The sequence below is a fragment of the Mus caroli genome, unplaced genomic scaffold, assembly GCF_978045245.1.
Source record: "Mus caroli unplaced genomic scaffold, Mus_caroli_1 scaffold_1, whole genome shotgun sequence".
Taxonomy (NCBI): domain Eukaryota; kingdom Metazoa; phylum Chordata; class Mammalia; order Rodentia; family Muridae; genus Mus; species Mus caroli.
Genome location: NW_028227256.1, coordinates 165,048,406 through 165,075,567, shown reverse-complemented (window position 1 = coordinate 165,075,567; position 27,162 = coordinate 165,048,406). Strand labels below are relative to the sequence as shown.

Sequence of the window (27,162 nt, the reverse complement as noted above, 5' to 3'; positions counted from 1 at the left end):
AGCACTGCAGCTGCAAGGTAGAAAGCCAAGGAACCCCAAACCCCAAAGGTCAGAGTGTTTGCTGGTTTTCTGATCTACTGGTATGGGATTTGAGGATAAATCATGCACAAATCTCTAAACCTGTTGCTTGTTTTATGGAATCAGGGTCTCAAATATCTCAGGCTGTTGCCTTGACCTTCTCTGATCCTCCTGCTGCCAATCCTAAGTGCTGGTATTACAGGCATAAACTTTCACCCATGGCTTCAGCATTCACCTTGGTTTTAACTTTTTATTTATTGCTTTTAGCATGTGTGTGAGAGATGTATACGATGTGAGTGCTCATGAGCCACAGTGTGTGACGAAATTAAGGACAACATTCACACTTCTGTTCCCTCCTCCCACTGTGGGTCAAGTCCTCAAGTTTGCATGATAAACACATACCTGTCCCTGGAGACCTTCAGTGCACCACTCCTATGGTGTGAAGGGGCATGCCTCCAGGATCAGGTCCGGCAGGAATCTGGTGTGTTGGTGGAGGACACCCCCTGGCATAACCATGCCCTGGCCTGCTGACGTTCTTTGTCACCTTGTAGCCATTGTTGAGGCCCATGGCCATAGGGTAGCACAGAGTGCTATTCTATAATGGTGGCCTTAACTGGAAGCTTGACTTATTAGGTCAGTCTGGACCATTCAACTTAGTTTTCATAGAAGCAAATACTATGTAACCAACGTATCTAATTAAAATAACAAGTGGACCAATATTATGCAATCCAAACTGTAGGAACCAAAGCAAGATGGGCAGGAGTCAGGCAGACTCTATCCAGAGTCAGCTACATGGAGACTGTAAAGGGCTTTCACAAGGTTATTAACTCTTTCCCAGATCAGAAAACTGAGGCATCAAAAGGTCTGTTAATTGTTTAACAAGTGACTTATATGAGAAGCTGAAACAGAAATATTGGGAGAGAAGTCTAACCCAACTATGCACAGGTCTGAGAAACCTTGCACAAGGTGGTCTTGCCATTCCCATGGGTCTGAGACATGGGGGTCCTTGACATGGCTGTGCTCTAATCAACAACAATAACAACAACACACACACACAGACACAGGACTTCATCTGCTCCCCAGGACTACTGCAGGGGTGTTCTCGATGACCCCAGCACTCGTTTAAAATTAAATTGCTTCAGATAACCTTAGCACCTGCCCATCGTTCTCCCATGTGGAGTCGTATGAACACAGTTACACTCGGTAAACAAGCACAACCACCTCCATCTATTCAGATTTTTGCTGGTGGCCTAGAGACCCATTAAAAACACTGTATGGCTGGAACGTGAAATTACAGTACAATCTCTGGAGCTGAGGACAGAGCTCAGTGGCGCAGTGCTTATCTGCAAGGAGCACAGTCCCAGGTGTGACTCCCAACACTCCCAAGTCACTTAAAAAGCGGCCTCAGAAAATTAAAATAAAATCCGAGAACTGTTACCTGAAATCTCAGTAATTCGACTGAGTCCCCAGTGGGATGTACCTCAATCTTCACTGTTCCCTATCAAAATCAATACATTCCAGAAACTTCACTCACATTGCTGGCTAATGCTTGCACTACTGTTGGGACTTGTGTGTGTGTGTGTGTGTGTGTGTGTGTATGTGTGCGTGTATATGTGTATGCCCGTGGGTAAGTGTGTGTGTGGTTCTCCCCATCCATACATAGTTCCTGCCCTAAACCCTGCAGTTCTAAATGAACATTTGATAAAGTGAATGCAAGCCAGAGAAGGAAAGATCCTACCCTGGGCAGTTTGAGCTCACGATGCATCTTCCTTTGAAATAGCAGTATTATGCTCACAGAAAGGTCTAGAAACAGCAAGGCAGTGTCTGAGAGCATCTAGTGCTGGGACGGATCTCCATACTACTCTCCATAAAGGGGAAGCAGCCCTTCCTCTCCCATCAGCGGCTGCTTCTAGTCAAGCACGAGTTCCCCTCACTGCACTGTCCCTTTCCTTTCCAAGCTTACAGTCGTACTGTTCCTACTGTCACCTTTACGGAGCCCAGAGTCACCTGGCAAGAAGGACCATCAACTAAGAAGCTCCCTAGGTCAGCCTGGCCTGTAGCCATGTCTGTGCGAGACTCTCTGGATTGCTGACTGATGGAGGAGGGCCTGGTCCAACCCTGCACAGTTACAGTATGTGAGCTTCTCTAGGTGGGTGGGCCCGGCTGCTAAGAGGAGGCTAACTGAGAGCAAGGCAGAGTTAGCTAGCTGGTAGCCATCCTCCACAGCTTTTGCCTTGGGTCTTGCTGGAGTTCTAACCTCTGTTCCCCCAATGGTGAACTATGACCCGGAAGCATAGGCTGAAAACCCCTTTCCTCCCCTAAGCTGCTTCTGGCCAGTGTTTGACAAAGCACCAGAAAGCCAACTGGAACACGTTTAAAGTGTACGCTAGGACAATCCCACATTTTGAATATGAGGCAAGGCTGGTAAAAGAACATGACAAAAGTTTATTTTAGCTTTTTGGGCCAATGCTTATCCTTATGTTCAGATTACAGAAAATATTCTTTTTAATATGCAAAAAAAATCAAACATTTCTCTAAATGAAACATCTAAAAATTTGGCTCATTGTCGAACACAAAGTGACATATTTGGCTTTTTAAAAAAACACAGCAACTAATTCCAGTGAAGTTGTTACATAAACTATTTTTCTCCTAATGTTCATGGACAGTCTGCTTCTGTGTACATGGCACATACACTGAAATACTCAAGTGAGACAAGAAAGATGATGTTTAGCCGGGCGTGGTGGCGCACGCCTTTAATCCCAGCACTCGGGAGGCAGAGGCAGGTGGATTTCTGAGTTCGAGGCCAGCCTGGTCTACAAAGTGAGTGCCAGGACAGCCAGGGCTACACAGAGAAACCCTGTCTCGAAAAACCAAAAAAAAAAAAAAAAGAAAGATGATGTTTGTGGTTACATAAGCCATCCACATGTAACCAGTGAGTGCACTTAATTACTAAAGAGCCATCCGTGACCACAGCATTATCCCGTTAGGTAAGCACTGTTCTCAGTGATCATATCCATAGCTGAGAAATAACACAAACCTAGAATGTGGCCAGGTGCTCTGTAAGTCTGATGTGAATATCTAAAAAGTATGATAGGAAATTCAGAATTCTGCTTTCCTTCAGGAAAACTTCCCAGACGGAGGTGGGGGGCCAAGAAATCCACCAGCCTGCTTGGTGGCAGCTCGTGAAGGGGCGAGGCCAAGAATCTTCTGGATGTTCTGTAAAGAAACATAACATAGTAAACACAGGAAGAACCAATTTTTAATACAAGCTATAAAGAGTGTTTTACATATATTTCAGCAAAGAAAATGCATATAAACTAAAACTACAGCTACCTGCAATGGGCTGATGGTGTCATTTTTCAATATAATGAAGATCACAACAATAAGACCTATACATATGCCAGGCAGTGATGGCACATGCCTTTAATCCCAGTATTTGGGAGGCAGAGGCAGGCAGATTTCTGAGTTCAAGGCCAGCCTGGTCTACAGAGTGAGTTTCAGGACAGCCAGGGTAATACAGAGACACCCTGCCTCAAAAAACCAAAACCCAACCCAAACCAAAAGACCTGTACATACTTGACAGGACCTGGTGCTGCTAATCTAAAGATGCCAACTTTGTAGAGTGAATCACACACACACACACAGACACACACACACACACAGACACACACACACACACACACGGGGGAGAGGGGGAGAGAGAGAAAGAGAGAGATTGGTTCTTATTGAAGTGCCAAGAATATGGAACCTACAGCCTTGTTTATAGTAGGCAATCACTCTACCACTGAGCTGTACCCCAAGCCTCCAGGTAACCTACCTACCTTCCTTGCTTGCTTCCTTCCTTTCTTTGCCTCTTCCCCCAACCCTGTTGGCTTTTTGAGACAGGGTTTCTCTGTGTAGTCCTAGCTGTTCAGGAATTCACTCTGTAGACCAGGCTGGCACAGAGATCCTCTTGCCTGTCTACCCAGTGCTGGGATTAAAGGTATATGCCCCCACGCCCCACTGTAATGTTTTATTTTTCACACAAAGCCTATAAAATACAAGGGCTTGCTTTCCCTTGAGTATAGTATGACTGACTTTAGTCTTTACTGCAAATAGTGCCAGAGGGGCAGGGACATAATAGCTCAGAGGAAGAACACTTACCTAACTTGGAGGCCCAAAAACCTTAAATTTTTAAAACTTTGGGTCTTTTCTTTATCTTAACTACATCTAATACAACAATATAAGTGTATTCAGTTTTTTTTTAAATACTGAAGCAGTTTCCATAAAAAACATTTTTTATGTTCTGATATCTTTGACTAATGTAACATTTCATTTAATTACATAACTACAATAACAAGTAAAACCAGTATAAACAGGTTTTGGAAAACAATAGACTTTTGGAGCAGACAGGCGTGGGTGTCTAAAGAATACTCATGCACAGCCATCTGACTAGAAAATCAGTTGGCATATACTTTACAGGAATGGAGAGGGCTGGTGAGTGAGCAAGTGTTACATCACTGCCAACTATTAGAAAGTTCACAGCATCTCTGAAGAAAACCTTGGATATTATTCCATTACTCTTCTCAGTCCCTTCATTTGGTATTTGAAACCACTAAACTTTGGAAAGGACTAATGGGTTCTCCAAAATAGCAAAGTTAAGTTAGCAGCAGGTGTGATGAAGCACAGCTAGAATTCCAGTGCTCAGGAGGTACAGGCAGGAGGATCAAGAGTTCAAGGCCAGCCTGAGCTGTCTCAAAAGGTTCTAATTTAAACCCATATGCTCTGATTCTTAGTCTAGTGGACACTCTCCCACCACACTTTCTGCTAGAGTGTTGGTCTTCAGAACAAATGGCACTCAGTATACACAGCCTTATACTCCTGGACTATCTGTCCTTCAACACTCCGTTGTCTGTTAGGCTTAAGACACTAGGAGAATGCTCCTAGGCTCCTTTGTATATACGTAATACTTTCATTCCTTGTCAGAAGATAATGAAGTAACAAATATGACTTCAAGGACCCCTTTAATTTATCATAAAATATTTAAATATATTTGCATATATTTAATACTTTAAATATTTCATACTTTAATGAGAAATTTTAAAATGAGTTAGGAAGATCAATCATTAATAGGTCAGGCTAGAGAAGTATCTGAGTTTGTATTTCTTTTATAATAAATATAACCTCCCAGACAGCTGTAAAAAATTAAAAACAAAAACACTATATAAAACAGTGAGAAAAATCAAACAATATCCTATTAATTTCCTGCTTTTAAAATTTGAGCATTGCTGGGCAGTGGTGGCGCACGCCTTTAATCCCAGCACTCGGGAGGCAGAGGCAGGCAGATTTCTGAGTTCGAGACCAGCCTGGTCTACAGAGTGAGTTCCAGGAGAGTCAGGGCTACACAGAGAAACCCTGTCTCGAAAAATCAAAAAAAAAAAAAAAACAAAACAAAACAAACAAAAAAAAAAAATTTGAGCATTAATAGCCAGGTGTGATGGCACATGCCTCTAATCCCCAAACTTAGAAAGCAGAGGCAGGGGGATTAGTTTTAAAGCCAGCTTGGGATACATAAGATTGTCTCAAAAAATAATTAAAAAGAACAGAAACTGACCAGTACTTCCTGGGTACCTACAATGTATTTAGCTAAGGATTCTGAGAAACAAGCACAATTAGAAATTATACAATAGAGAGCACAGGATGATAATGCATTTGTTCAGCCAACAAACACAAAAGTCTAGACAAAATATACCAGGAACCTTGGCTCAGTTATTCTGCAGAGACAAGGGTCAATTATAGGAGTCCTTGTCATTTTCCAGAATAAAAGCCAGTGTAAAAACTCTGATGGCTTTAAATGACAGGGTTACTGCGATGAGGTAGAAAGTGGGAAGCAAAGTCAAACTGTTTGGAGAAACCAGAGACTGAGGGGCAGACTGAGAGCATCATGCTCCCAATGAGGACCTTACCTTCTGACTCAAGGCAGCACGGCCAACAAGTCACTCTACAATTCTCTGCTGCTCTCAACCTTGGTCAGTGCGCAGTGGTTAATAAAGAGACCCAAACTAGGCAAAGGGTTGAGAACAGGTGACTGTGAATGGCCAGCTGTATGCAGGCTAGCCATATCAACCCTTCCCTGGGCCTCAGGGAACATCTCGGAAGAAAGATGTGGAGGACTATTGTAAACTATCTTCTGGATGAACTCATGGCAGTTGTGGATCAGTCAAACTCCAGCGTGGACGCTTGGAGAGAGGCGTACAAGGCCCTTCCCCTAGCTGAGGAGCTACTGGCAACTGATGGCTGCTAGGGAGGGAGGGAGAGTCACTGTTCTTTGGAAGTGTGGTGACTGCTAGGTTGCCCATGCTCCCTTAGTGGATGGCCTCATATCCATATGCAGACAGGCAACACTAAATGGACTTAGGTTAGGTTAGGAAGGAAGGAGACATGAAGCCAGGAGGGGACATGTCAGAGTGGGTCTGCAGAAGTTGAAGGGAGGTGTAGGGTAGATGTACAAAACACAGTTATCTACAAACATCAAAGTCTCAGAGAATAAAACATTGAGATGGGCATGGTGACGCATGTGCTTGGGAGGCAGAAGCAGGCAGATCTCTGCGAGTTTAAGGTCAGCTTGGTCTACATAGCAAATACTACGCCAGCCAAAGCTGCACAGTGCGGCCCTGTCTCAAATTAAAAAATAAAATATATTAAAAGGTTTTGTAAGCAGGGTGGTGGCGCCATACACCTTTAAGGAGGCAGGGGCAGGTGGATCTCTGTGAGTTCCAGGCTAGCCTGGTCTACAAAGAAAGGTCCAGGATAGCCATGGCGGTTACACAGAGACACCCTGTCTCAAAAAACCAAAAATGAAAGAGAAAGGGGGTGGGGAGGAGAGGAAAAAGACAAGAAAAGCCGGGCGTGGTGGCGCACGCCTTTAATCCCAGCACTCGGGAGGCAGAGGCAGGCGGATTTCTGAGTTCGAGGCCAGCCTGGTCTACAAAGTGAGTTCCAGGACAGCCAGGGCTACACAGAGAAACCCTGTCTCGAAAAACCAAAAAAAGAAAAAAAAAAAAAAAAGACAAGAAAAAAATAAGACAAAAAGCCCTGAATCCCTGCAGAAGCTAGGTATGGAAGAACCGTATCATAATACAGACGATGAACAACAAACCCACAGCCAACATCTTACTAGCTAGGAAAAACTGGAGACACATCCTTCAAAATCAGGAACAACAGGAAGTCATCTACTCTTCCCACTCTTCCTCAAGAGCAGGGCCTGAAGTCTCAGGCAGTCCAGACAGGGAAGAGAAATGAGCGGATGTGAGAGGCCATCCCTGTCTGCAGCTGATGCGATCCTACGTAAGCAAACAGGATATTCTCCATCAAAGAGCCAGCCCTTTGAAAAAATGAGCAAGGGTGTCCCAGTGCCACAAATGGCTATTGCTCTGTATTTACAAAGAAATGATAAATTCTGCAAATTAGCAGGATACAAAATGAGCATACAAAAATCAATAGCTGTTCTCTGTGCTTTTCTCTAACACTGAGAATTCATCTATAATACCCTCAATACAAATAAAAGTGGAATGCAGTTGAGAACAACAACCCACCCAGTAATGAACCTCATTCACAACAGCCTCGGAAGCAGACGATGGACCAGAAACAGGATAGCCAGCAGCAGCAGCTCAGCAACCCCATAGGGAACGCTCATAAGCCAGCAGGCGCTGGGAGGCACAAGTGCAGCGGCCGCCTCTCCGCAGCAGCAGACTCACGGTCCCTGCTCCCCACCATGCCTGCAGCCTTTCACTCCTGCTGCCTCCTCTGTCAAGACAACTGCTAGGACTGTTCCTCGTCCTCCAGGACACAAGTCAAACCATCCTTCTGTACACTCTGAGTTTGTACAGCATTTCCCTGTGGCCACTGCGTTTCAGTAGCAGGTCTCTAACTCCTACTGCATTCTGCACACAGAGGTTGGGAAAGGCGTGAAGTACTGCTACTGTCGCCCAGGGTTAGACTTCCACCTAAATTTGAGTCCACCGTCCATAAGCTCTTAACTTATTTTCAGCTTCTTTACTAACCTGTGAGACCTAGAATTCATTGTTAGCTCAGACAGAAAACTCAAGTCGTTAGTACCTGGGCTTAACTGTAAACACCCTAAAATCACTATATTAATGATATTGTCAGAACACCTTCCAAAAATGGAGTTTCATGTAGGGAATTCGGAGTGCTTGTGAAACAATCCTAGGAAACCAAGCCAAAAGTCTTCTGACCTGGAAACACAGAATTGTCCTTGGAATGTGTTTCCATGCTCCTCTCGGGTGTAACAGATACGAGTGAGCTTCCCTCAGGTATACAGCTGGCTACTGGTACTGGCTTACCTGCCTCTGTGAAAAGCATGTTTGTGCCATGTTTAGCTTGTCCTTGTGAGTCTATACTTTACTCGTGTAAAGTGAGTTCTTTTTTTTCTTTGTTTTTCGAGACAGGGTTTCTCTATGTAGCCCTGGCTGTCCTGGAACTCACTCTGTAGACCAGGCTGGCCTCGAACTCAGAAATCCACCTGCCTCTGCCTCCCAAGTGCTGGGATTAAAGGCATGCGCCACCACGCCCGGCTGTAAAGTGAGTTCTTAAACCTAAGAGTATAAATTGTCTGATGCTCTGAAGAAAGTTGGCTATTGCATGCATCCGCCTCATTTTCAGGCTCCATTCTCCCAGGTCCCACCACCTCCAGAGCAGTGAACACTCCTGAACTGACAAAAGGCACTAGAACATGAGAGAGATGATACTGGAATGACCAAAGTCACTGTGCTCTGATCCAGTGAGAAGGAACTGAGGCTCAGGAAGGGGTGTGGGAGCCACGTTTGGTTTTACAAGTGCCCCCATCCCTAGTGTCAGTCATCTAGAGTTGCAGGCATGTAACACAGCTGTGAACAATACCCTGGAATTGCAGGTGAGCAACTGAAAGAGCTCGTAGCAGATAAATGTTCCCAGCGTTACAGAGGCAGAGCTAGTGTGAGCTAGCGATGGCAGAAAGGAGAGCTATACACAGTGAATCAAGGGTGCAGACACTCACTTGTCGAATTGACATGGTACAGAGGATATACAGGAAGATGAAGGAGCAGTCTGTGGTGTCATCTCCCAGCAGGTTCCGATGAGACAGTCCTTGGATGTAAGACAGAGGAGTGAAGGGGAGCTTTGCCACCACTCTACCATCAAATCTAAAATGAAAAGATAAAAAAGGCAAAGAACTGTTATTTTTAGAAAACCAACCAAGTTTTTCCAGGAAGAAGCCTGGGTACAAGTAGGACACACCGTAACCAGGGCCGAGGGTGCTGTGATGAGCAAAGGACCCGGCTAGTTGGAGCACTTGAAACAAGTGTCTCTCCATGCTTCTGGTAGGAAGACCCAGCACACTCAAATCACAGACGACCGAAAAGTCTTGTGGACAGTATGGCTATTAATATATGGTCTATTAGAAACTGAGATAAGGGCTGGTGAGATGGCTCAGTGGGTAAGAGCACCCGACTGCTCTTCCGAAGGTCAGGAGTTCAAATCCCAGCAACCACATGGTGGCTCACAACCATCTGTAACGAGATCTGGCGCCCTCTTCTGGAGTGTCTGAAGACAGCTACAGTGTACTTACATATAATAAATAAATAAATCTTTAAAAAAAAAAAAAAAAAAAGAAACTGAGATAATAACTGTTTTTAAGTATCCTCTTAGCTGGGCAAGGTACTCAAGTACTCAAGATGCAGAGGCAGGTGGATCTCTTGGAGTTCAAGGACAGCCTGGGTCAACACATAGCAAATTACAAGCCAACCAAGGCTATATTGTGAAACCCTGCCTCAAAACAAACAAACCAAACCAATACAATATAATACAGGGAAGGGGGCTGGAGAGATGGCTCAGCAGTTGCCATCACTTGCTGCTCTTCCAGAGGATCAGGGTTCGATTCCTATCACCCACACCATGGCTCACAATACTCTTATAACTCCAGTTCCAGGAGATTTCATCTGACTTCTGCAGACAGACACCTTGTGCATACATGCAGGCAAAACACCCATATACATTTTAAAAAGTGTATCCTCTTAACTAGCAAGAAATCTGATATGTGTTAACATATTTTAATGAAAAATAATTTTTAGGGGCCAGCAAGATGGCTCATTATGTAAAGGTGGCTGCTGTCAAGCCTGATGGCCTGAATTCCATCCTGGAACCAACAGGGTGAAAGGAGAGAACCACCTGTAAGCTGACCTCTGACCTCCATATATGTACCTCAACACATGTGAGGGTACCCACCACAAAACACAGACAATTTTTTTTAAAGAAGTAATAAGTATTTGGGGGAAAAATATTCTAAAATTTAAAAATGCTAAGAAGAGGGATATTTTTAACTTCTGAAATCTAATAGTTGCCTCCTAAGAAATGATGGGGTTTATAATTCTTAATCTTGGGGTGCTGCAGCATCACACATCAGACACTCTAGAAAACCCCACAGTACACTGTGAGACAATGAGAGTGACAGAGAAGAATGCTGTGAGATTTATGAAAACTGCAGACTCCTTGAAGGATGCCAGAGACACCCAGGAAAACCTAAACCACATCTTGGGAAACCTGGGTCTAAACCCTGTCCCAAAAAATATGGTGGAAAGAGACTAAGGCACTAAAATCAGCTTCTGGCCTTCATCTCCCCCTACCCCCACCCCCACCCCCACCAGCACACACAGACAACCATATACACTGCAGGTAGGGAGAAGCAACAGCAGCAGCTGCAGCAGCAGCAAATTTTTTGTTTGTTTGTTTCAAACAGGGTTTCTCTGCGTAGCCCTGGCTGTTCTGGAACTCTCTCTGTAGACCAGGCTGGCTTGAACTCACAGAGATCTGCCTGCCTCTGCCTCCTGAGTGCTGGGATTAAAGGAGCCACCATTACCAGCTACCAATTATTTTTAAGAGAAGATTTTGCTATATGCTAAGCTGTGCCCAAAATTTCGATCTCTCTGCTTCAGCCCCAACAATCATCCTGCCTTCCCCTCCCCTAGAACTCCTTGGCAAAGTCTAAGAATTATGTCCCCCCCCAGATGACCATGAGACTTTATAGGGAAGAGCTAAACAACCGTCCTTAACCTAATAAAGGAAAGAGTTGGTGCAAGGTAGACTTTCCTTAAGTACACTTAAGCTTTGAAAATCCAGAGCAGCCATGCGGTGGTGGCATACGCCTCTAATCCCAGCACTTGCGAGGCAGAGGCAGAGGCAGAGGCAGAGGCAGGCGGATTTCTGAGTTCAAGGCCAGCCTGGTGTACAGAGTGAGTTCCAGGATAGCCAGGGATACACAGAGAAACCTTGTCTCAGAAAAACCAAAAAAAAAAAAAAAAAAAGAAAGAAAATCCAGAGCAAGACTGCTACTCTTGAGTAGGGGAATTCGGAACCATATTCTGACTCAGTAAAAGAAATTATTTTCTTTTTAAAAACCAGAGTCTAATTTAGTCTGGGGAGACCCTAGCTGGAGTGACTGAACACCTAATCCTCCTGCCTCTGCTTCTGGAGTGCTGGGAGGTATTTGGAAACAGAACTGCCTGAGCACTGCTGATCGCTTCCAGTTCTTTAACCCTTCTTTTAAAACTTACACTCATAGAATTGAGACAAGAAGGGAACATGCTCTCTGGATTAGAGCTGCTTCTCTGGTCTTTTTTTGTCTTTCTTTTGAGACAGGTTCTCACTGTCTATTGGAAGCTGCCCTCAAGTCCGCTGTGTTTGAGGCTAGAATACAGTCTCTCTCTTTTTAAAAAAAGATTTATTTATTTAATGTATATGAGTGCACTGTCACTGTCTTCAGACACACCAAAAGAGAGCATCGGATCCCATTACAGATGGTTGTGAGCCAACATGTGATTGCTGGGAATTGAACTCAGGACCTCTGGAAGAACAGTCAATGTTCTTAACCAAACCCAAACCCTCTCAAACCCAAATATAATCTCTGAAATGCCTACTTTTAGTCTTACCATTTATAGACAGACAGCAGATGCTTTAAGAAAAAGTCCTGCTAAATGTGTTAGTACACACCTGTAAGTCTAGGATTCTAAAACTTGGAAGGCAGAAAGAGAGAACAATTGCATTTTCAAGGACAGCCTGGACTACACAACAAAATCCTGTCTTGATTTTTTTATTTTTTTTCCGAGACAGGGTTTCTCTGGCTGTCCTGGAACTCACTCTGTAGACCAGGCTGGCCTTGAACTCAGAAATCCGCCTGCCTCTGCGTCCCAAGTGCTGGGATTAAAGGCGTGTGCCACCACTGCCCGGCTGTCTTGATTTTTCTTTTTTTTTTTTTTTTTAATTTTTTTTTTAAGACTTATTTATTTATTATATGCAAGTACACTGTAGCTGTCTTCAGACACTCCAGAAGAGGGTGCCAGATCTCGCTGCGGATGGTTGTGAGCCACCATGTGGTTGCTGGGATTTGAACTCTGGACCTTTGGAAGAGCAGTCGGGTGCTCTTACCCACTGAGCCATCTCACCAGCCCTTGATTTTTCTTAAAAGCAAGAATTAAAACGACAATGATGATGATGATGATGACACAGCCCAATTCTATGCTGAAGAGTCAAGCTAGAGGATAAGAAATACTAAAGACACTTAGAAAGAAGCTACAAAATATAAACAGACTTAACAAAAACTACTCTTACATGAGAATATTAAACATGAGACAGAGGCAGGCAGATAGAACTCTGTGAGTTCAGCCTGGTCTACACAGTGAGTTCCAGGGCTGTGTAGAAAAACCATGTCTTGGGGCTGGTGAGATGGCTCAGTGGGTAAGAGCACCCAACTGCTCTCCCGAAGGTCCAGAGTTCTAACCCCAGCAACCACATGGTGGCTCACAACCATCCGTAACGAGATCTGGCGCCCTCTTCTGAAGTGTCTGAAGACAGCTACAGTGTACTTACATGTAATAAATAAATAAATCTTTAAAAAAAAAAGAAAAAGAAAAAAAAAAAAAAAGAAAAACCATGTCTCAAAAACAAAACCAAACACATGAAGAAGTACAACACATCAAACACTACAAAATGAACTGATCAAAGTCTCTTCTATTGCTCTGTGTGCACGGCGGTGTGCACGCAGAGGTCATATGACAATTCTGCAGAACTGGTTCTCTCTGCCCACCTTTATGTAGGCTTCAGGGACCAAACTCCAGTCACCAGGCTTGCATGGTAAGCTTCTTTTCTCACTGAGCCATGGCCGGGCCCCTGACAAGACTTTAAATCTTTAAGTGACATACTGTTACAGGCCATGGAGCACAGGGAGTATGACACTTCAGTACATATAAAATGTGTAATGATCAGAACATGGTTTTCAGTTCTCTATCTCCCAAACACTTACCTATCTATCCATCCATCTATCTATCGTTTGGTGGTGGGAACAACCAAGATCCTTGCTTCCATATTTTTAAAAATGTACAATAAATTATTATTAAGCACAGGAGGCCCTATATAGAACAGCTGACATGCCTGAAGCCCACATGGTCTACAAGCACAAACTCTTGAAAGTTATCCTTTAGCATCTATATGCAAACTATAGTATGCCCTTCATCAACAAACACAAAAATAATAAATGAGGGAAAACAGAATTATAGGATAGAAATCATGGGGTTTCTAGATAGCCCATAAAGTTATTTCATCTTCCAGTGTCTTCCAGCTCTAGAGGCCTATGGTTCTGAGAATGATCAGCTAAGTGAACTCTGGATGTGCCTAGCTCTGTCAAACTAGCGCCACACGATTGCGCCACTCTGTTACTCACTGTTTCAACAACAGTCCCTGACCTCATCACTGAACAGGATTATAGTTGTTAAGACTCTATTTTGAGTCAAAATATTTTCATACCAATACCTTCAGTCTGAAGAAGCATATCAGTAAGCAATTTAAAAACAGAGGGATATACTGAATTATCTTTAAAGACTATATAATGTCTAGGCTTTTATCTGACAAACATTCTCACTGTTAAGTAGATTTAAAAAGTTATTAGGAACCAGGCAGCGATGATGCTTGCCTTTAATTCCAGCACTCAGGAGGCAGAGGCAGGAAAACCTCTGAGTTTGAGGCCAGCCTGGTCTATAAAGCAAATTCTAGGACATCCATGACTACACTGAGAAACCCTGCCTCAAAAAAAAAAAAAAAAAAAAAAAAGGCAAACAAAGTTATTATATTAGTGCTTCTCAACTGTGGTGTTTTGAATATGCTTGGTCCGGGGAGTGGCACTATTAGGAGGTGTGGTCTTGTTGGAGGAAATATGTCAATGTGGGGGTGGGCTTTGAGACCCTCCTTCTAGCTGCCCATGAGACAGTCTTTACTTGTTTGCCTTTGGAACAAGGTATAGAACTACCAGTCCTGGATGCTGCCATGACTCCTGCTATGATAATGGTTGAACCTCTGAAGCTGTAAGCCAGCCTCAATTAAATGTTGTCCCTTATAAGAGTTGCCATGGAGTCTCTTCTCAGCAGTGGAAACCCTAAGACAACAACTATCCTAGCGCTGCCTGCCACCCTTTATTTAACACAGTTCCTCAGTTTCAGCCAAGATTAGTTTCATTGCTACTTCAAAACTGTAATTTTACTACTGCTATGAATAGAAATGTAAATTATTTGTTTTCTAATGGTCTTAGGCCACCCCTGTGAGAATAGTTTGACAGCTCCCACACACACACACACGGGGGGGGGGGGGGGGGGGGTGTTCCTGACTGTCCATATTTATATTGAAGTTATTTTTTATTTTATTTTATTTTTTTTAATAAATGGTTTTTTTTGTTTGTTTGTTTTTTTAAGATTTATTTATTTATTATATGTAAGTACACTGTAGCTGTCCTCAGACACTCCAGAAGAGGGAGTCAGATCTCTTTACGGATGGTTGTGAGCCACCATGTGGTTGCTGGGATTTGAACTCCTGACCTTCGGAAGAGCAGTCGGGTGCTCTTACCCACTGAGCCATCTCACCAGCCCCCGAAGTTATTTTTTAAAGAAGGATGGTGAGATGGCTCAGAGGGTAAAGTCATTTGCCATCATGTCTGATGACCGAGTTCAAAATCCTAGGACCTATCTGTGGGAAGGAGAGAACAGATTCTAGCCAGTTGTCCTCTGACCTGCACTCATGCATGTTGTTTTAAAAATAAAAATCCCAGCCATTTGATTTTACCAGAAAAGATTCAGGAGCCAGAGCTGGGATGAAAGCCTGCTAGCTCAGAGAGGCAGAGAAAGCACCCAGCTGACCCTCCTACTACACCAAAGTCTCCTTCTCCACACTGTCTGAAATACCTTTCAGCGCAAAGGCCCTCCTTTCCGTCCACTTCTGTTCACTCCCTGCCAGCTGGTTGCTTGCTCGGCCACATGACCTGTGTTGACTTTCTTTAGCTCTTGGGTTAAAGCTGTGTGCTAGAGATAGGCCACAGTACAATACTTGTTTACAGTAAACAGAAAGCTCTAGGATCAAAGGCTGAGCCATACTACAACCAGAGCAGGTTTTTACAGTTCACAATCTCAGGGTTCACAATGTGATCAAATATCCTGCAACATATGCACTTGAGCTCTTGAGCTCTTGTGCTCTCTCTCTCTGTCTCTCTCTCTCCCCTGCATACTCTCAAATGATTATGAAAGATACATGACAGTGAAGATATGCTCAAAGCACACCATACACCAGTACTGTACATTTGCATAGTGAATATAAGCCAATTTTAAAAGGACAGGCAGTATGGGGAAAATTTGCTCAATGTACAAAGTATACTTATCACACATACAATAAATATATACAATGAAAACATTTTTCTTGATACGTGAATAATGTATACATTTGAAATTTTGTTTTCTTCGATTTTTTTGGGGAGAGGGTAGAGGTTCAAGACAGAGTTTCTCTGTGTATGTAGCCTTGGCTGTCCTGGAGCTCACTATGTAGATCAGGCTGGCCCTGGAACTCACAGAGCTCTGCCTGCCTCTGCCTCCCATGTGCCACCAATGCCTGGCTTTCTTTCGTTATTTTTGAGAAAGGATTTGGGGCTGGCGAGATGGCTCAGTGGGTAAGAGCACCCGACTGCTCTTCCGAAGGTCCAGAGTTCGGATCCCAGCAACCACATGGTGGCTCACAACCATCCGTAACGAGATCTGGCGCCCTCTTCTGGAGTGTCTGAGGACAGCTACAGTGTACTTACATAATAAATAAATAAATAAATAAATAAATAAATAAATAAATAAAAAGAGAGAAAGGATTTGGCTGTGGATTACTTTGAAATTCTGTCAAATACAATATTACTACAAATGTTATGTTCATATGCATACAGACAGAACATTTATTAGACAGAAGCATATAAAAAAGGTTACTCACATGGAATTAAACATTCCCATTAAGGCAGTAAAACAAAAGCCAATCGCAAACATGGATTTCATCCGTACCTATAAGAAAAGCAAAAAATGGTCAGTTCACACTAAAGGTGTGTGTGTATCATGCTACAAAAATTGAAGTTTCATGTAATTTTTCTTCTTTTTTGGGGGTTTTTTTTTTTTTTTTTTTTTTTTTTTTGGTCTTTGGAGACAGGGTTTCTCTGTATAGCTCTGGCTGTCCTGAAACTCACTCTGTAGACCAGGCTGGCCTCGAACTCAGAAATCTGCCTGCCTCTGCCTCCCGAGTGCTGGGATTAAAGGCATGCGCCACCATGCCCGGCTTCATGTAATTTCTCTTAAAAACTTTTCCATAGAGCTGGGTATGGTAGCAGGCTGATCTGACAGGATGAGGTGAGATGTGCAGCCAGGGCTACACAGCGAGTCTCTGTCTCAAAAACAAACAAAGAAAAAGTTCTCTTTTGCAAAAAGCTCCTTGTTATCTAACTCGCCTTCCATCTCCAATCCCTCCTCTCCTTGTTACTTGTAAAAAACTGGGACAGCTCTGAGGCCAGATTCTGGCCAACCAATCATAAGTAACAAGTGTTGACTGGGATACTTGTCTCATTATTATGGTGGAGTCTGGAATTCCTGGACTCACTGAATCTGCCTGCCTGTCTGATGTGTAGCTGGATCATAGGCATGGTCTACCGCAATATCTGGCTCTGAAAAGCCCTTTTTAAAAGGACAATCTTGAATCTTCTTAGGCTTCTTTCAAGGGATGAGGTGGTGTGACTGGATGAAGAACAGAATGCCTCAGGGAAAGCATCAACCAGTCAGGTGAATTGTGACTGAGGCCCAGAGTCTTTGAGGGCCTGCTAAGCTATGACAGCAGCTTAGGGCTGCCAACCTCTTGACTTCATGAGCAACAGAAAGAAAGCAACATGGTAGGCACTGTGAGTTAGGTAACCTGTTAATTACAACTAAATTCTTATTAAATTCCACATCCCATAAATGCATAAATAGATTTAAAAAAAAAAAGAGTATAAAGATGTACAGTTTTCAGACACAATCTCTGGATCACTTGGTGATTTTTACTTTTATAATTTCCAAATAGTGAACATGATAAACATTGTGCTAAAGGTGAGAAAATTCGCTTTTTAAAATATCTTTCTGGTGGGCTGGAGAGATGGCTCAGCGGTTAAGAGTACTGACTGCCCTTCCAAAGGTCCTGAGTTCAAATCCCAGCAACCACATGGTGGCTCACAACCATCCATAATGAGATGTGATGCCCTCTTCTATGGTGTCTGAAGACAACTATAGTGCACTTACATATAATAAATAAATAAAATCTTAAAAAAAAAAAAACTCCCTCAGGCTAGAGAGATAGCTCAGTGGTTAAGAGCACTGACTGCTCTTCCACAGGACCTGAGTTCAATTCCCAGCAACCACATGGTGGCTCACAACCATCTGTAATGGGATCTGATGCCCTCTTCTGGTGTGTGTGAAGACAGCAACAGTAAGTATACTCATACATAAAATAAATCTTTAAAAAGAAAATCTCCCTGTATGTGGTACTACATGCCTTTAATCCCAGCACTAAGGATGAAGAGGCAAGCTAATCGTTCTGAGTTTGAGGCAACCTAGTCCACATAGCAAGTCCCAGGGCAGTCAGGGTATATACTAGGACTCTGCCTCAGGAAAAAAAAAAATTACCAGTAGAGTCATTTGGGAAAAGAATTTTTAGCAAATAAAGAACCATAGCCAAGATCTCCCAGCAAGTGAAGAAACTCATGGAAAGTTGAGATGCCCCATGCTAACTACACAGAACTAGAAAAGGTAGCCCTGCGTCAAAGAGGGAACAAAGGGGCTGGGAACCCACTGTCTTTACATGAATGTGACGCCTACAGAGCTATCTCCAGTGTGCCAACCCCTATCCTGGAATTACACAAACTCCATAAACCAAGATTCAACATAAACACAAGGAAAAATGAATTGATTTTGTTTTAAAATAAAAAGGGGACTTAGAGTTAAAGGGGCTCAGTGGTCAAGAGCACTCACTAGCTGCTCCTTCTAGATGACCTGGGTTCAATTCCTAGCACTCAAATAATAGCTGACAATCATCTATAACTCCAATCTTTGGGGATCCATTTCTGACTTCTGCGGGCACCAGGCACGTGGAGACACACATGCTGGCAAAATGTCTATACATATAAAAATAAATAATAATAGTTTTTTTTTTAAAAAGAGAAAAACTTGGAACTGGAGAGATGGCTCAGCAGTTAAGAGCACTGACTGCTCTTCCAAAGGTCATGAGTTCAATTCCTAGCAACCACATGGTGGCTCACAACAACTGTAATGGAATCTGATGCCCTCTTCTGATATGTCTGAAGACAGTGACAGTGTACTTACATAAAATACATAACTTTTAAAAAAAAGAAAACTTGCCAGGCAGTGGTAGCTCATGCCTTTAATCCCAGCACTCAGGCAGAGCCACCCCAGAGGCAGAGGCAGGGGGATCTCTATAAGTTCAAGGCTAGCCTGGTCTACAGATCAAGTCCAGGACAAGCAAGGCTAAGCAAAGAAACCCTGATTCAAACCAAAAACAAACCAAACAAACAAAACCAGGAAAACCTTAAAAACCTTAAGCAAGACACGGAGTATCATTGTAGCTACTGTATTGTAAGTGACGGAAACAACTGTCAATGTTACTCTGGGATGGGTTTTTTCCATCGGTATTTTATCTCTAATAACGTTTATGCCCCTTACTGCACATAAAAACTTGAATATATCAGTATCAAAGAAGAAAATGCAAGGCATTTCTGAAGAAGACAAATTATAACCTCCAAAGCAGCCTTTATAAACAAAGTATAAAATAAAGTTTTTTGGTTTTTTTTCGAAGGTGGGGGTGGGGAGGGGAGTGTTGTTTGTTGGTTTTCTTGAGACAAGGTCTTTCTGGGTAGCCCTGGCTGGCCAGGAACTCTAAAGATTCGACTTGCTTCTGCTTCTGAGTACTGAGATTAAAGGCATACATCACCATGCCATTAATTCATTTAAATTAAATGAAATTTAAATGTGGCACCATATTTGATTCTATTTAGTCCAATAATACCTATGATTATTATTTATAGCCCTGATAGGTGATAAATTTTAAGAACTTAAATGTAATGTATTTGATGCAAATAGGACTTTGGCTGAAGAAAAAAATAGTTTATGTGGTTTACCATCAGTTACACTCTGGACTCTTACCATTGACAGGTCTCTATTGTTGTTCTTTAGTTTCTCTTCTTGTCTCTCTGAAAAGAAGAAACTGGTTAGTTCAAAAATACTGAGCACAGCTTAATTATTTAATAAATTATCACTGTCTGGAGATTACAATAGCATTTTGTTTCAATATCACTCAATAAGACGAAGTGAATATGTGGGCTGTTGCTTACTCCATACTAAAACAATGTTTAAATATAGAAGAATGCCAAAATATTTCAGTTTAAAAAGTGCTATGAGTGGCAGATACAGATCGGTGGGAACCAACAGATGTCTAATTAGACTCATGGCCCACTAAACAAGAAGGAAGTCATGCTTAGAAAGCTAGCCAACTTCCTGGAACTAGTGAGGTCATAGATCTTAGAAAGACTACTGGGGGGAGAGAGATGGCCCCGCAGTTAAGAAAACTGGCTGCTCTTCTAGTGGATGTGGATTCAATTCCCAGTATCCACATAGAGGCTCACAAGTTAAAAGCTTGAAAAAAAGAAAACCAATCTACTACCTCCACTTTGGTATGCCACATAACTCCTGTCTACTCTAAATCCTATCCTTATCCTACAGATAAGTGTAGCTACCATCCTCATTTAAAAAGCTTCTCTTGGCAACCAAATGGAGACCATCACAGAAAATCACAACTCAACACAAAGCAGAAAACAACAGACTGTGCAGAACCCAGCCCCAGTGGATACATCTACTCCACAGCTCCTGCATCCCTGCTCAGGGAACATCACAAAAGAGGGAGCAAAAGAATTGTACAAGCCAGAATACCAGGAAGTCTGATATTGAAACTGACTCTCCTAGAAATGGCTACATAAACAAGACCAGAACAATGGCAAATCAATAGACAATAGCATCAACACAATAACATGGAAGGGACAAGATTTCACAGGGTCCCACCCCCAGATAAAGAACTTTATGAAACTAATGACTACTGAGAGGGGAAAATTAGCTTTGCTTGGGGATGAGCACTCTTATTGGCTATACGATACAAAGTGGTCAGCTTTGAAACAACATACACAAAACAACAAAAAGAGAAGAACCAGATAGTATTTATATACTTATGCATGCATATTCATAGATGTATTTAACAATAGTAATCAAAGAATAAGAGGCTATGGATTTAAGATGGAAGGAGGTATGGGAAGGTTTGAGGGAGGAGCAGGAGAAAGGAACATGGTAAAGTGATAAAACTATTTAATTGCAAATATTATTTAAAAACCTGGGTGGTGGTGATACATGCCTTTAATCCCAGCACTCAGGAAGTAGGGGCAAGAGGATCTCTGTTAGTTTTAGGCCAGCCTGGCCTACAACATGAATTCCTAGATAGTCAAAGCTACACAGAGAAACACTGTCTCAGGAAACAAAACAAAACAAGACACACACACACACACACACACACACACACACACACACATATATATATATATATATATATATATATATATATATATATATATACACACACACATACATACATAGACACACACACACATATATACATACACATACATAGACACACGCACACACATATAGACACACACAGACATGCACACACACACACACAACCCAAGTTATATTTAGGTTACTGGCTTACCTATCTTCTTCTTCTGTTGTCGACCAGCTGACTCTGTTATAGTTTCCTTCTTCTTCTCTACTGTAAACATAAACACATAAAATTATATATTAAAAGTAAACTTTTCATTTGCTTCCAAAATGTAAATAAACTCCATGTAAAAATTATAGACACTGCCGGGCCTGGTGGCGCACGCCTTTAATCCCAGCACTCAGGAGGCAGAGGCAGGCGGATTTCTGAGTTCGAGGCCAGCCTGGTCTACAAAGACCTATAAGTTCCAGGACAGCCAGGGCTATACAGAGAAACCCTGTATCAAAAGACAAAAAACAAAAAAACAAACAAACAAACAGAAAAATTATAGACACTAATGAAAAGCCTAAAAAACTTAAGGAAAAAAATCCATGGCTAAGATATGAGAATACTCATTGAAGTAAATATGATAGTAAATTATATATATGTACATATATATATATATATATATACACATACATACACATATATATTACATAAAGAACTTTCTATTCAGATACAGTACATGCTAACTAGTATGTGATCATAACAAAGTTTCTCAGAAACATGCCGTGCTACAGAGACACGTTATCCTTTAGCCTATGAAGCACTTTCACAACTATCTAGGATCACGTTAAGGGCTAGAGATACTACTTTGCCTTCACAGACATTACACTGGAGTAGAGCAAAACCCTAATCCTAATAACCATAGTTGACAGGTACGAAAAGATTGCAACTGTAGCCAGATGGTGGTGGTGCACACCTTTAACTGCAGCACTCAGGAGGCAGAGGAAGGAGAATCTGAGTTCAAGGCCAGCCTGGACTACAGGGCCAGTTCCAGGACAGCCAGGGATACACAGAGAAACCCGGAGAAGGGGGAGATAGGAGGAGGTGATCACAACTGCAGCAAGCGCTCCAAGGAGAGGCCTATGGATAAATCAGAAAGTACAAAGATCTGGTGACTAAATAAGCCTAAGAGTTTACTAAAAAATACAAAGGGAAAAAGTTTACCATGAAAGGAATAGCGAATACTAAGAATCAACAGCAGGAAAATCCAAGCCCCAGTCAGAAGTTAGAAAAGGGCCCTAGGAAACCAGGCAAAGAACACAGGAGAGTATGAGGTAAGAAGTGGCTTCAGGAAAGCCAGACATGGTAGCATACCCTTGCAATGCCACTCTAGCAGAAGCTGAGGCAGGAAGATTGCAACTTAGAAGCAAGCCTGAAGTATATAGTAAGGTGCTATCTTAAAGCCCCACAAAAACAAACAAACAAACAAACAATGTCAGAAAAGAAGGGTAGGAAGAATCTTATTTTCCTGAGCTTTACTGGGTCATATTTTTTTTAAAAGGTTTTTTAAAAAATGTGGGGTGTGTGTGTGTGTGCGCGCGTGCGCGCGCGCACGCGCTCCTGCTTGTCTGTATATGCACCATGTCTTCTGTACAGATGCTCACAGGGCCAAAAGAGGGCAATGGATCCCTGGAACTGGAATTACAGGCAGCCATGAGCCACATAATGTGGGTACTGGGTAGTATTACAAGAACAGAAAGCATTCTTAACTGCAGCTCATCTCTTGAGGGCTAAAGCCATGTCTACCTACATTCCTTCCTTCCTTTCTACATGTTCTCATCACTATGTAACCCTTGGCTGTCCTTAACTCACTCTGTGGACCAAGCTGCCAGAAACTAGAGCCACCACACCTGGCAGCTGCTGCTGCTCCTCCCTTTTTTTTTTTCCTGGTTTGTTTGTTTGAGACATGGTCTCTGTATGCAGCTCTGACTGGTCTGAAACTTGTTTATAGACCAGACTGGCCTGGAACTCAGAGATACTCCTGCCTTTACCTCAGAGATTTAAGGCATGTACTAAGTCTGTCCATTGCTTTCTTGAAGTTGGCTTTAGCTATGTAGCTCAGACTAGCCTCAAACTGAGGACTCCCTGTTTCAGTCTCCTGAACACTAGAATCACAGACAAGTGCCATCCCACCCAGCACAGAGGTTTTTATCCTAAAAGCCATATCAAGGAGACAAGTAGCATAACCACATTTATGTTCTGAAAAAGATGCTACATGAACCCTACAGAGCAAATCTGAATAACACGAGGCGCTTTCATAGAGTCAACGGAACATGCTACTTGAGAATAGGTGGGTTTGGCAGGTATGGGAGATGTAAAAAGATCTACAACCATTCAAGAGGACATCGGGTACAGGCTTTAATAATGAACTACAGGCAGGAATAACAAGTGCTTGAACAAAGGGGGCGTGCCTTATACCTGTAACCCCTAAACTAGAAAGAAGGTCAGCTGGGAGGTCAAGGGCAGCCCGAGTTACACAGCAAGTTCTCAGTCAGTCAAGGCCAAAAAACCTAAAGCAGAACAAAACAAAAAACCCCAAACCAAGGCAACCTGTTTAGCATGCACCAGTCACTTCTCCAGTCACACAGGTGCATACATGAACACAAAGAACCATGTCCTAGCAGCATGTCCATGCTAGCAAGTAGACACAGCAGCAAAGAAAGCAAGCATATTACTTTTTTAAAAAAGATTTTGGGGGCTGGAGAGATGGCTTAGCGGTTAAGAGCACCGACTGCTCTTCCAAATGTCCTGAGTTCAATTCCCAGCAACCACATGGTGGCTCACAACCATCCATAACAAGATCTGACACCCTCTTCTGGAGTGTCTGAAGACAGCTACAGTGTACTTATATATAATAAAATAAATAAATAAATAAAAATAAGACAGGCGGTGGTGGCGCACGCCTTTAATCCCAGCACTTGGGAGGCAGAGGCAGGCGGATTTCTAAGTTCGAGGCCGGCCTGGTCTACAAAGTGAGTTCCAGGACATCCAGGGCTATACAGAGAAACCCTGTCTCAAAAAAACACCAAAAAAAAAAAAAAAAAAATATATATATATATATATATATATAATATTATATATATTTATTATATATGCACTAAAAATTAAAAATAAAAAAGATTTTCAGATTTCCCTGCTAAAAGCATAAAATCACCAAGGTAAAAAAATCCTGGAAGGTCATGTTTGTGAAGGTAAATATAATGAATTTGGTTTGAATATGGCGAGCCAACATTATCAACTTTGAATAAAGGATGGCGAACTGTAATTTTCAAAGTCTAGGCTCAAAAACAAAAGTCTGAGTTTAGTCTGCAGTTCTTTGTTTTCTCGTGATGTAAGTCTATCATTAACTTCCTGGGTCTCAATCTCCTGTCCCATAAGGTGGAAACATTTTTATAACCAACCACAATGGTTTTTATGTGAACCAAATGACATATTTTTCACTGCTGAGGGTGAACTCCAGGCTTTGGGCATGCCAGGCACGAACTCTATCACAGCTCTATGCTCTGAGCCCCTCACATAGGATAATTTACGGGGGGAAGAATGCAAGGGGAGCTGAGGAGTACAGCTCAACTGACAGAGTGCTTGCTTACCATACACAAAGCCCTGAGTGCAGTCCCCTGCACCCCATAAACTGACTTGATGGTGAATAACTGTGACCCCAGCACTTAGTGAGCAGAAACAGGAGATCATAAGTTCAAGGTCAAACTCAGCTAAGGGAGTTAGCTTATATAGGCTAGCCTGGCCTATATAAGACCCTGTCTAAAACTAAAAACAAAACAGAATAAACAAACAAACAAACAAACAAAAAAACAGACACTCACAAAACTTATAAAGATATAAGGAAATAAGAAGGATATAGGAATAAAGGTAGCTGTAGAAACTCTTAGAAGCCAAGTTAGGTATGGTTTAGGGTTCTGAATTTCTATAGTTCCATCTCTTGGAAGGTAGGAGAATCAGCTCAAGGTCATCTTCAGCTAGTGAGTTCAAAGCCAAGCAGGGCTAAATGAGACCCACCTCATAAAAGCAAAACAAACAAACAACACTGGCTACCAACTGTGCTTTTAGAGAACCATTCAAAGTCCCAGCAACTGGGGAGCTAAGGGTGAGGCGTCAGAAATGTGAGGCCTGCCTGGGCTACCTAAGGCCTTATTTATATGATCAGCTGTGCCCTACTAAATTTTAACTTTCCTTCTAAGGCCACAAATTTTACCCATGTTAATCATTTTTTCAAACATTTTTCAGCTTTCTCACCCGACTGAAACTTGGCTAAACTTTAAAGGGTACCACTCCCACTGACACTAGTCACAGAGACTTATTCTCCAAACACAGCTCACACATTCAAATCTCCATGTTTACTAACGTGATTTCTCCTTTCCCTAGAATTTCCTCTCACTCTTTTATCTTCTATCTACCTTCTAACTAGTCCACAAGGCACTGGGTCCATCTGTACCATGAGGTCTTCCATAGTCTCTCACAACAGAACAGGAACTCTTCTTTAGAATGAAGACTCTGTGTGTGTGTGTCTGCCATGACCCCTTTCTCCTTTAGCTTTCCCCACTTCTTAGGCAAGATCTCGACACGCAGTAGATTCAGCCTGGAATGTAGACCAGGCCTGCCCTATCTGGAGCTCTACCACACCCAGATTCCTTTTAGCTTTATTAAAGATGCTGCACAAAGGTCTTTGATTTCTATCTTTACCAAGAGTATGGTTTTGTTTGTAACATGAATCTCCCTATGTAACCCACACTAGCTGGGAACTCACAATCATGTCCATCTCCTGAGTGCTGAGATTTCAGTTTCCCTAACAAGGAACACTGGCTCGTTGTATTCTTGGTATGCTCCTCTCTTAGTTACTGTGAACATGCACCCATTGAACTTCCCGTGTTGAACCGTCCACCGTCTTACCATACTCACATTTTTTACTTTGTTTTTCCACTTCTGCCTTCAATCTCTTGTATTTGTCTGTCCTGTAAACCAGGACCCAGGTTATGCCTAAAACAGTAAAAGCAACATGCTAATGAGAAATAAATGGAAATCACAACAAACCATCTTTAATTGTTAGTGTTGGAGACGAAAGGATTTCGACATTTTGCTCTATACTTATCAGTAGCTAACTTTTTTTTCCAAAGTCAGATCAACCCACGTTTTGTTTTGTTTTTGTAAGTGTATCCACAAATACGTAAAGAAAATCAGGAAGTATGACTCCACACTACTCTCCTGCTTCTATAGGGGGATGAGCCCGGGATTTCTTGCAACGGACCACGCAGGTCACAGGAAGTGAGGCTCCCGATCTTTCCTCGTGGGGTGCAAGGGACCCCAGTGCCCTTCCACCCTGGGATTAATCAAACGTCCAAGGAAACAGCCGCCCTCACCCTCGGCGAGCAGCGCAGTGCACACGGAGATAAAGACGATGAGCAGCGTGTCTGCAAACATGGTGCTCATCTCGCCCGTCTGTCCCCGCGCTCCCACCCTCCGCAAGGGGGAAGCACTCCAGAGCCAGAGAGACCGGGAAGAGACGTGGCGGGACCGACCCTCGAGGAGCAGCACTACAACTTTGACAGCCCCGAGTCTACACTTCCGCTTCCGGGGCGCCGACCCGGAACTACAGGCTTCACTCCCGCCGTCTGGCCGCCATAGTCGGAAGAGAGCGGCAACGCGCAAGTCTCGGGGGCCGAAGGCGCGCGCCAGGCCCGGTCTCGCGAGAGTTGGAAAGCCAGGTCCGTCGGAGGTTGGCGGTGTGGTGGTGGCGTTGCGACCTCGGCAGTGCGTTACCTGCTCTCCGAGCCCGATGGCCTACCTCACACTAGAACCCTGTCACGCGGTGGCTGGACTTCACCCGCAGCCCCGCCTCCGTGGCCGAAGTTAGGCCACGGCGTGCGGAGCGCCAGGGTCTGGGGTCTCCCCGCCGTCGCGGGGCTGGGCGAGCCGAGTCGAGGAGTCCTCGGGCGCTGGTGAAGCCAGCCTTTATGATGCCGGGGACGCCGGAGGAGGGGAAGGGCTGCACACCAAGCTGCGGCCGGGCTTTTATTGGAAGGAAAGGGCTGCGGTGGCGCAGTCGAAGGGGAAAAAGTGAAAACGTTGAATTCCAGGATTAGAAGTGTTTTGGGGGCCGGGCGGTGGTGGCTCACGCCTTTAATCCCAGCA

At 43.1% G+C, this 27,162-nt stretch overlaps 1 protein-coding gene across 1 annotated transcript; it reads right to left on the bottom strand.

Annotated features, from left to right (window-relative positions):
• Positions 1 to 2,440: 2,440 nt before the first annotated feature.
• Positions 2,441 to 26,645, bottom strand: Tmco1 (transmembrane and coiled-coil domains 1). Its single transcript, XM_085842679.1, has 7 exons — positions 26,391 to 26,645; positions 25,933 to 26,010; positions 21,184 to 21,243; positions 19,575 to 19,621; positions 16,333 to 16,400; positions 9,053 to 9,197; positions 2,441 to 3,234 (listed from the first exon to the last, which is right to left on the bottom strand). The coding sequence occupies exons 1-7, from the start codon at positions 26,458 to 26,460 to the stop codon at positions 3,136 to 3,138; spliced, it is 567 nt and encodes a 188-aa protein (XP_085698805.1). The 5' UTR covers positions 26,461 to 26,645; the 3' UTR covers positions 2,441 to 3,135.
• Positions 26,646 to 27,162: the final 517 nt, after the last annotated feature.

Bases quoted from the DNA above. Each gene is read 5' to 3' on its own strand.
- Tmco1 (XM_085842679.1), bottom strand. From the start codon at position 26,460: ATGAGCACCATGTTTGCAGACACGCTGCTCATCGTCTTTATCTCCGTG. The intron at 26,011-26,390 runs GTGAGGGCGGCT...TTACTGTTTTAG, and splicing joins CACTGCGCTGCTCGCCGAGG to GCATAACCTGGGTCCTGGTT. The intron at 21,244-25,932 runs GTGAGTATGGTA...TTATGTTTACAG, and splicing joins GGAAAAACAAAGTAAAAAAT to TAGAGAAGAAGAAGGAAACT.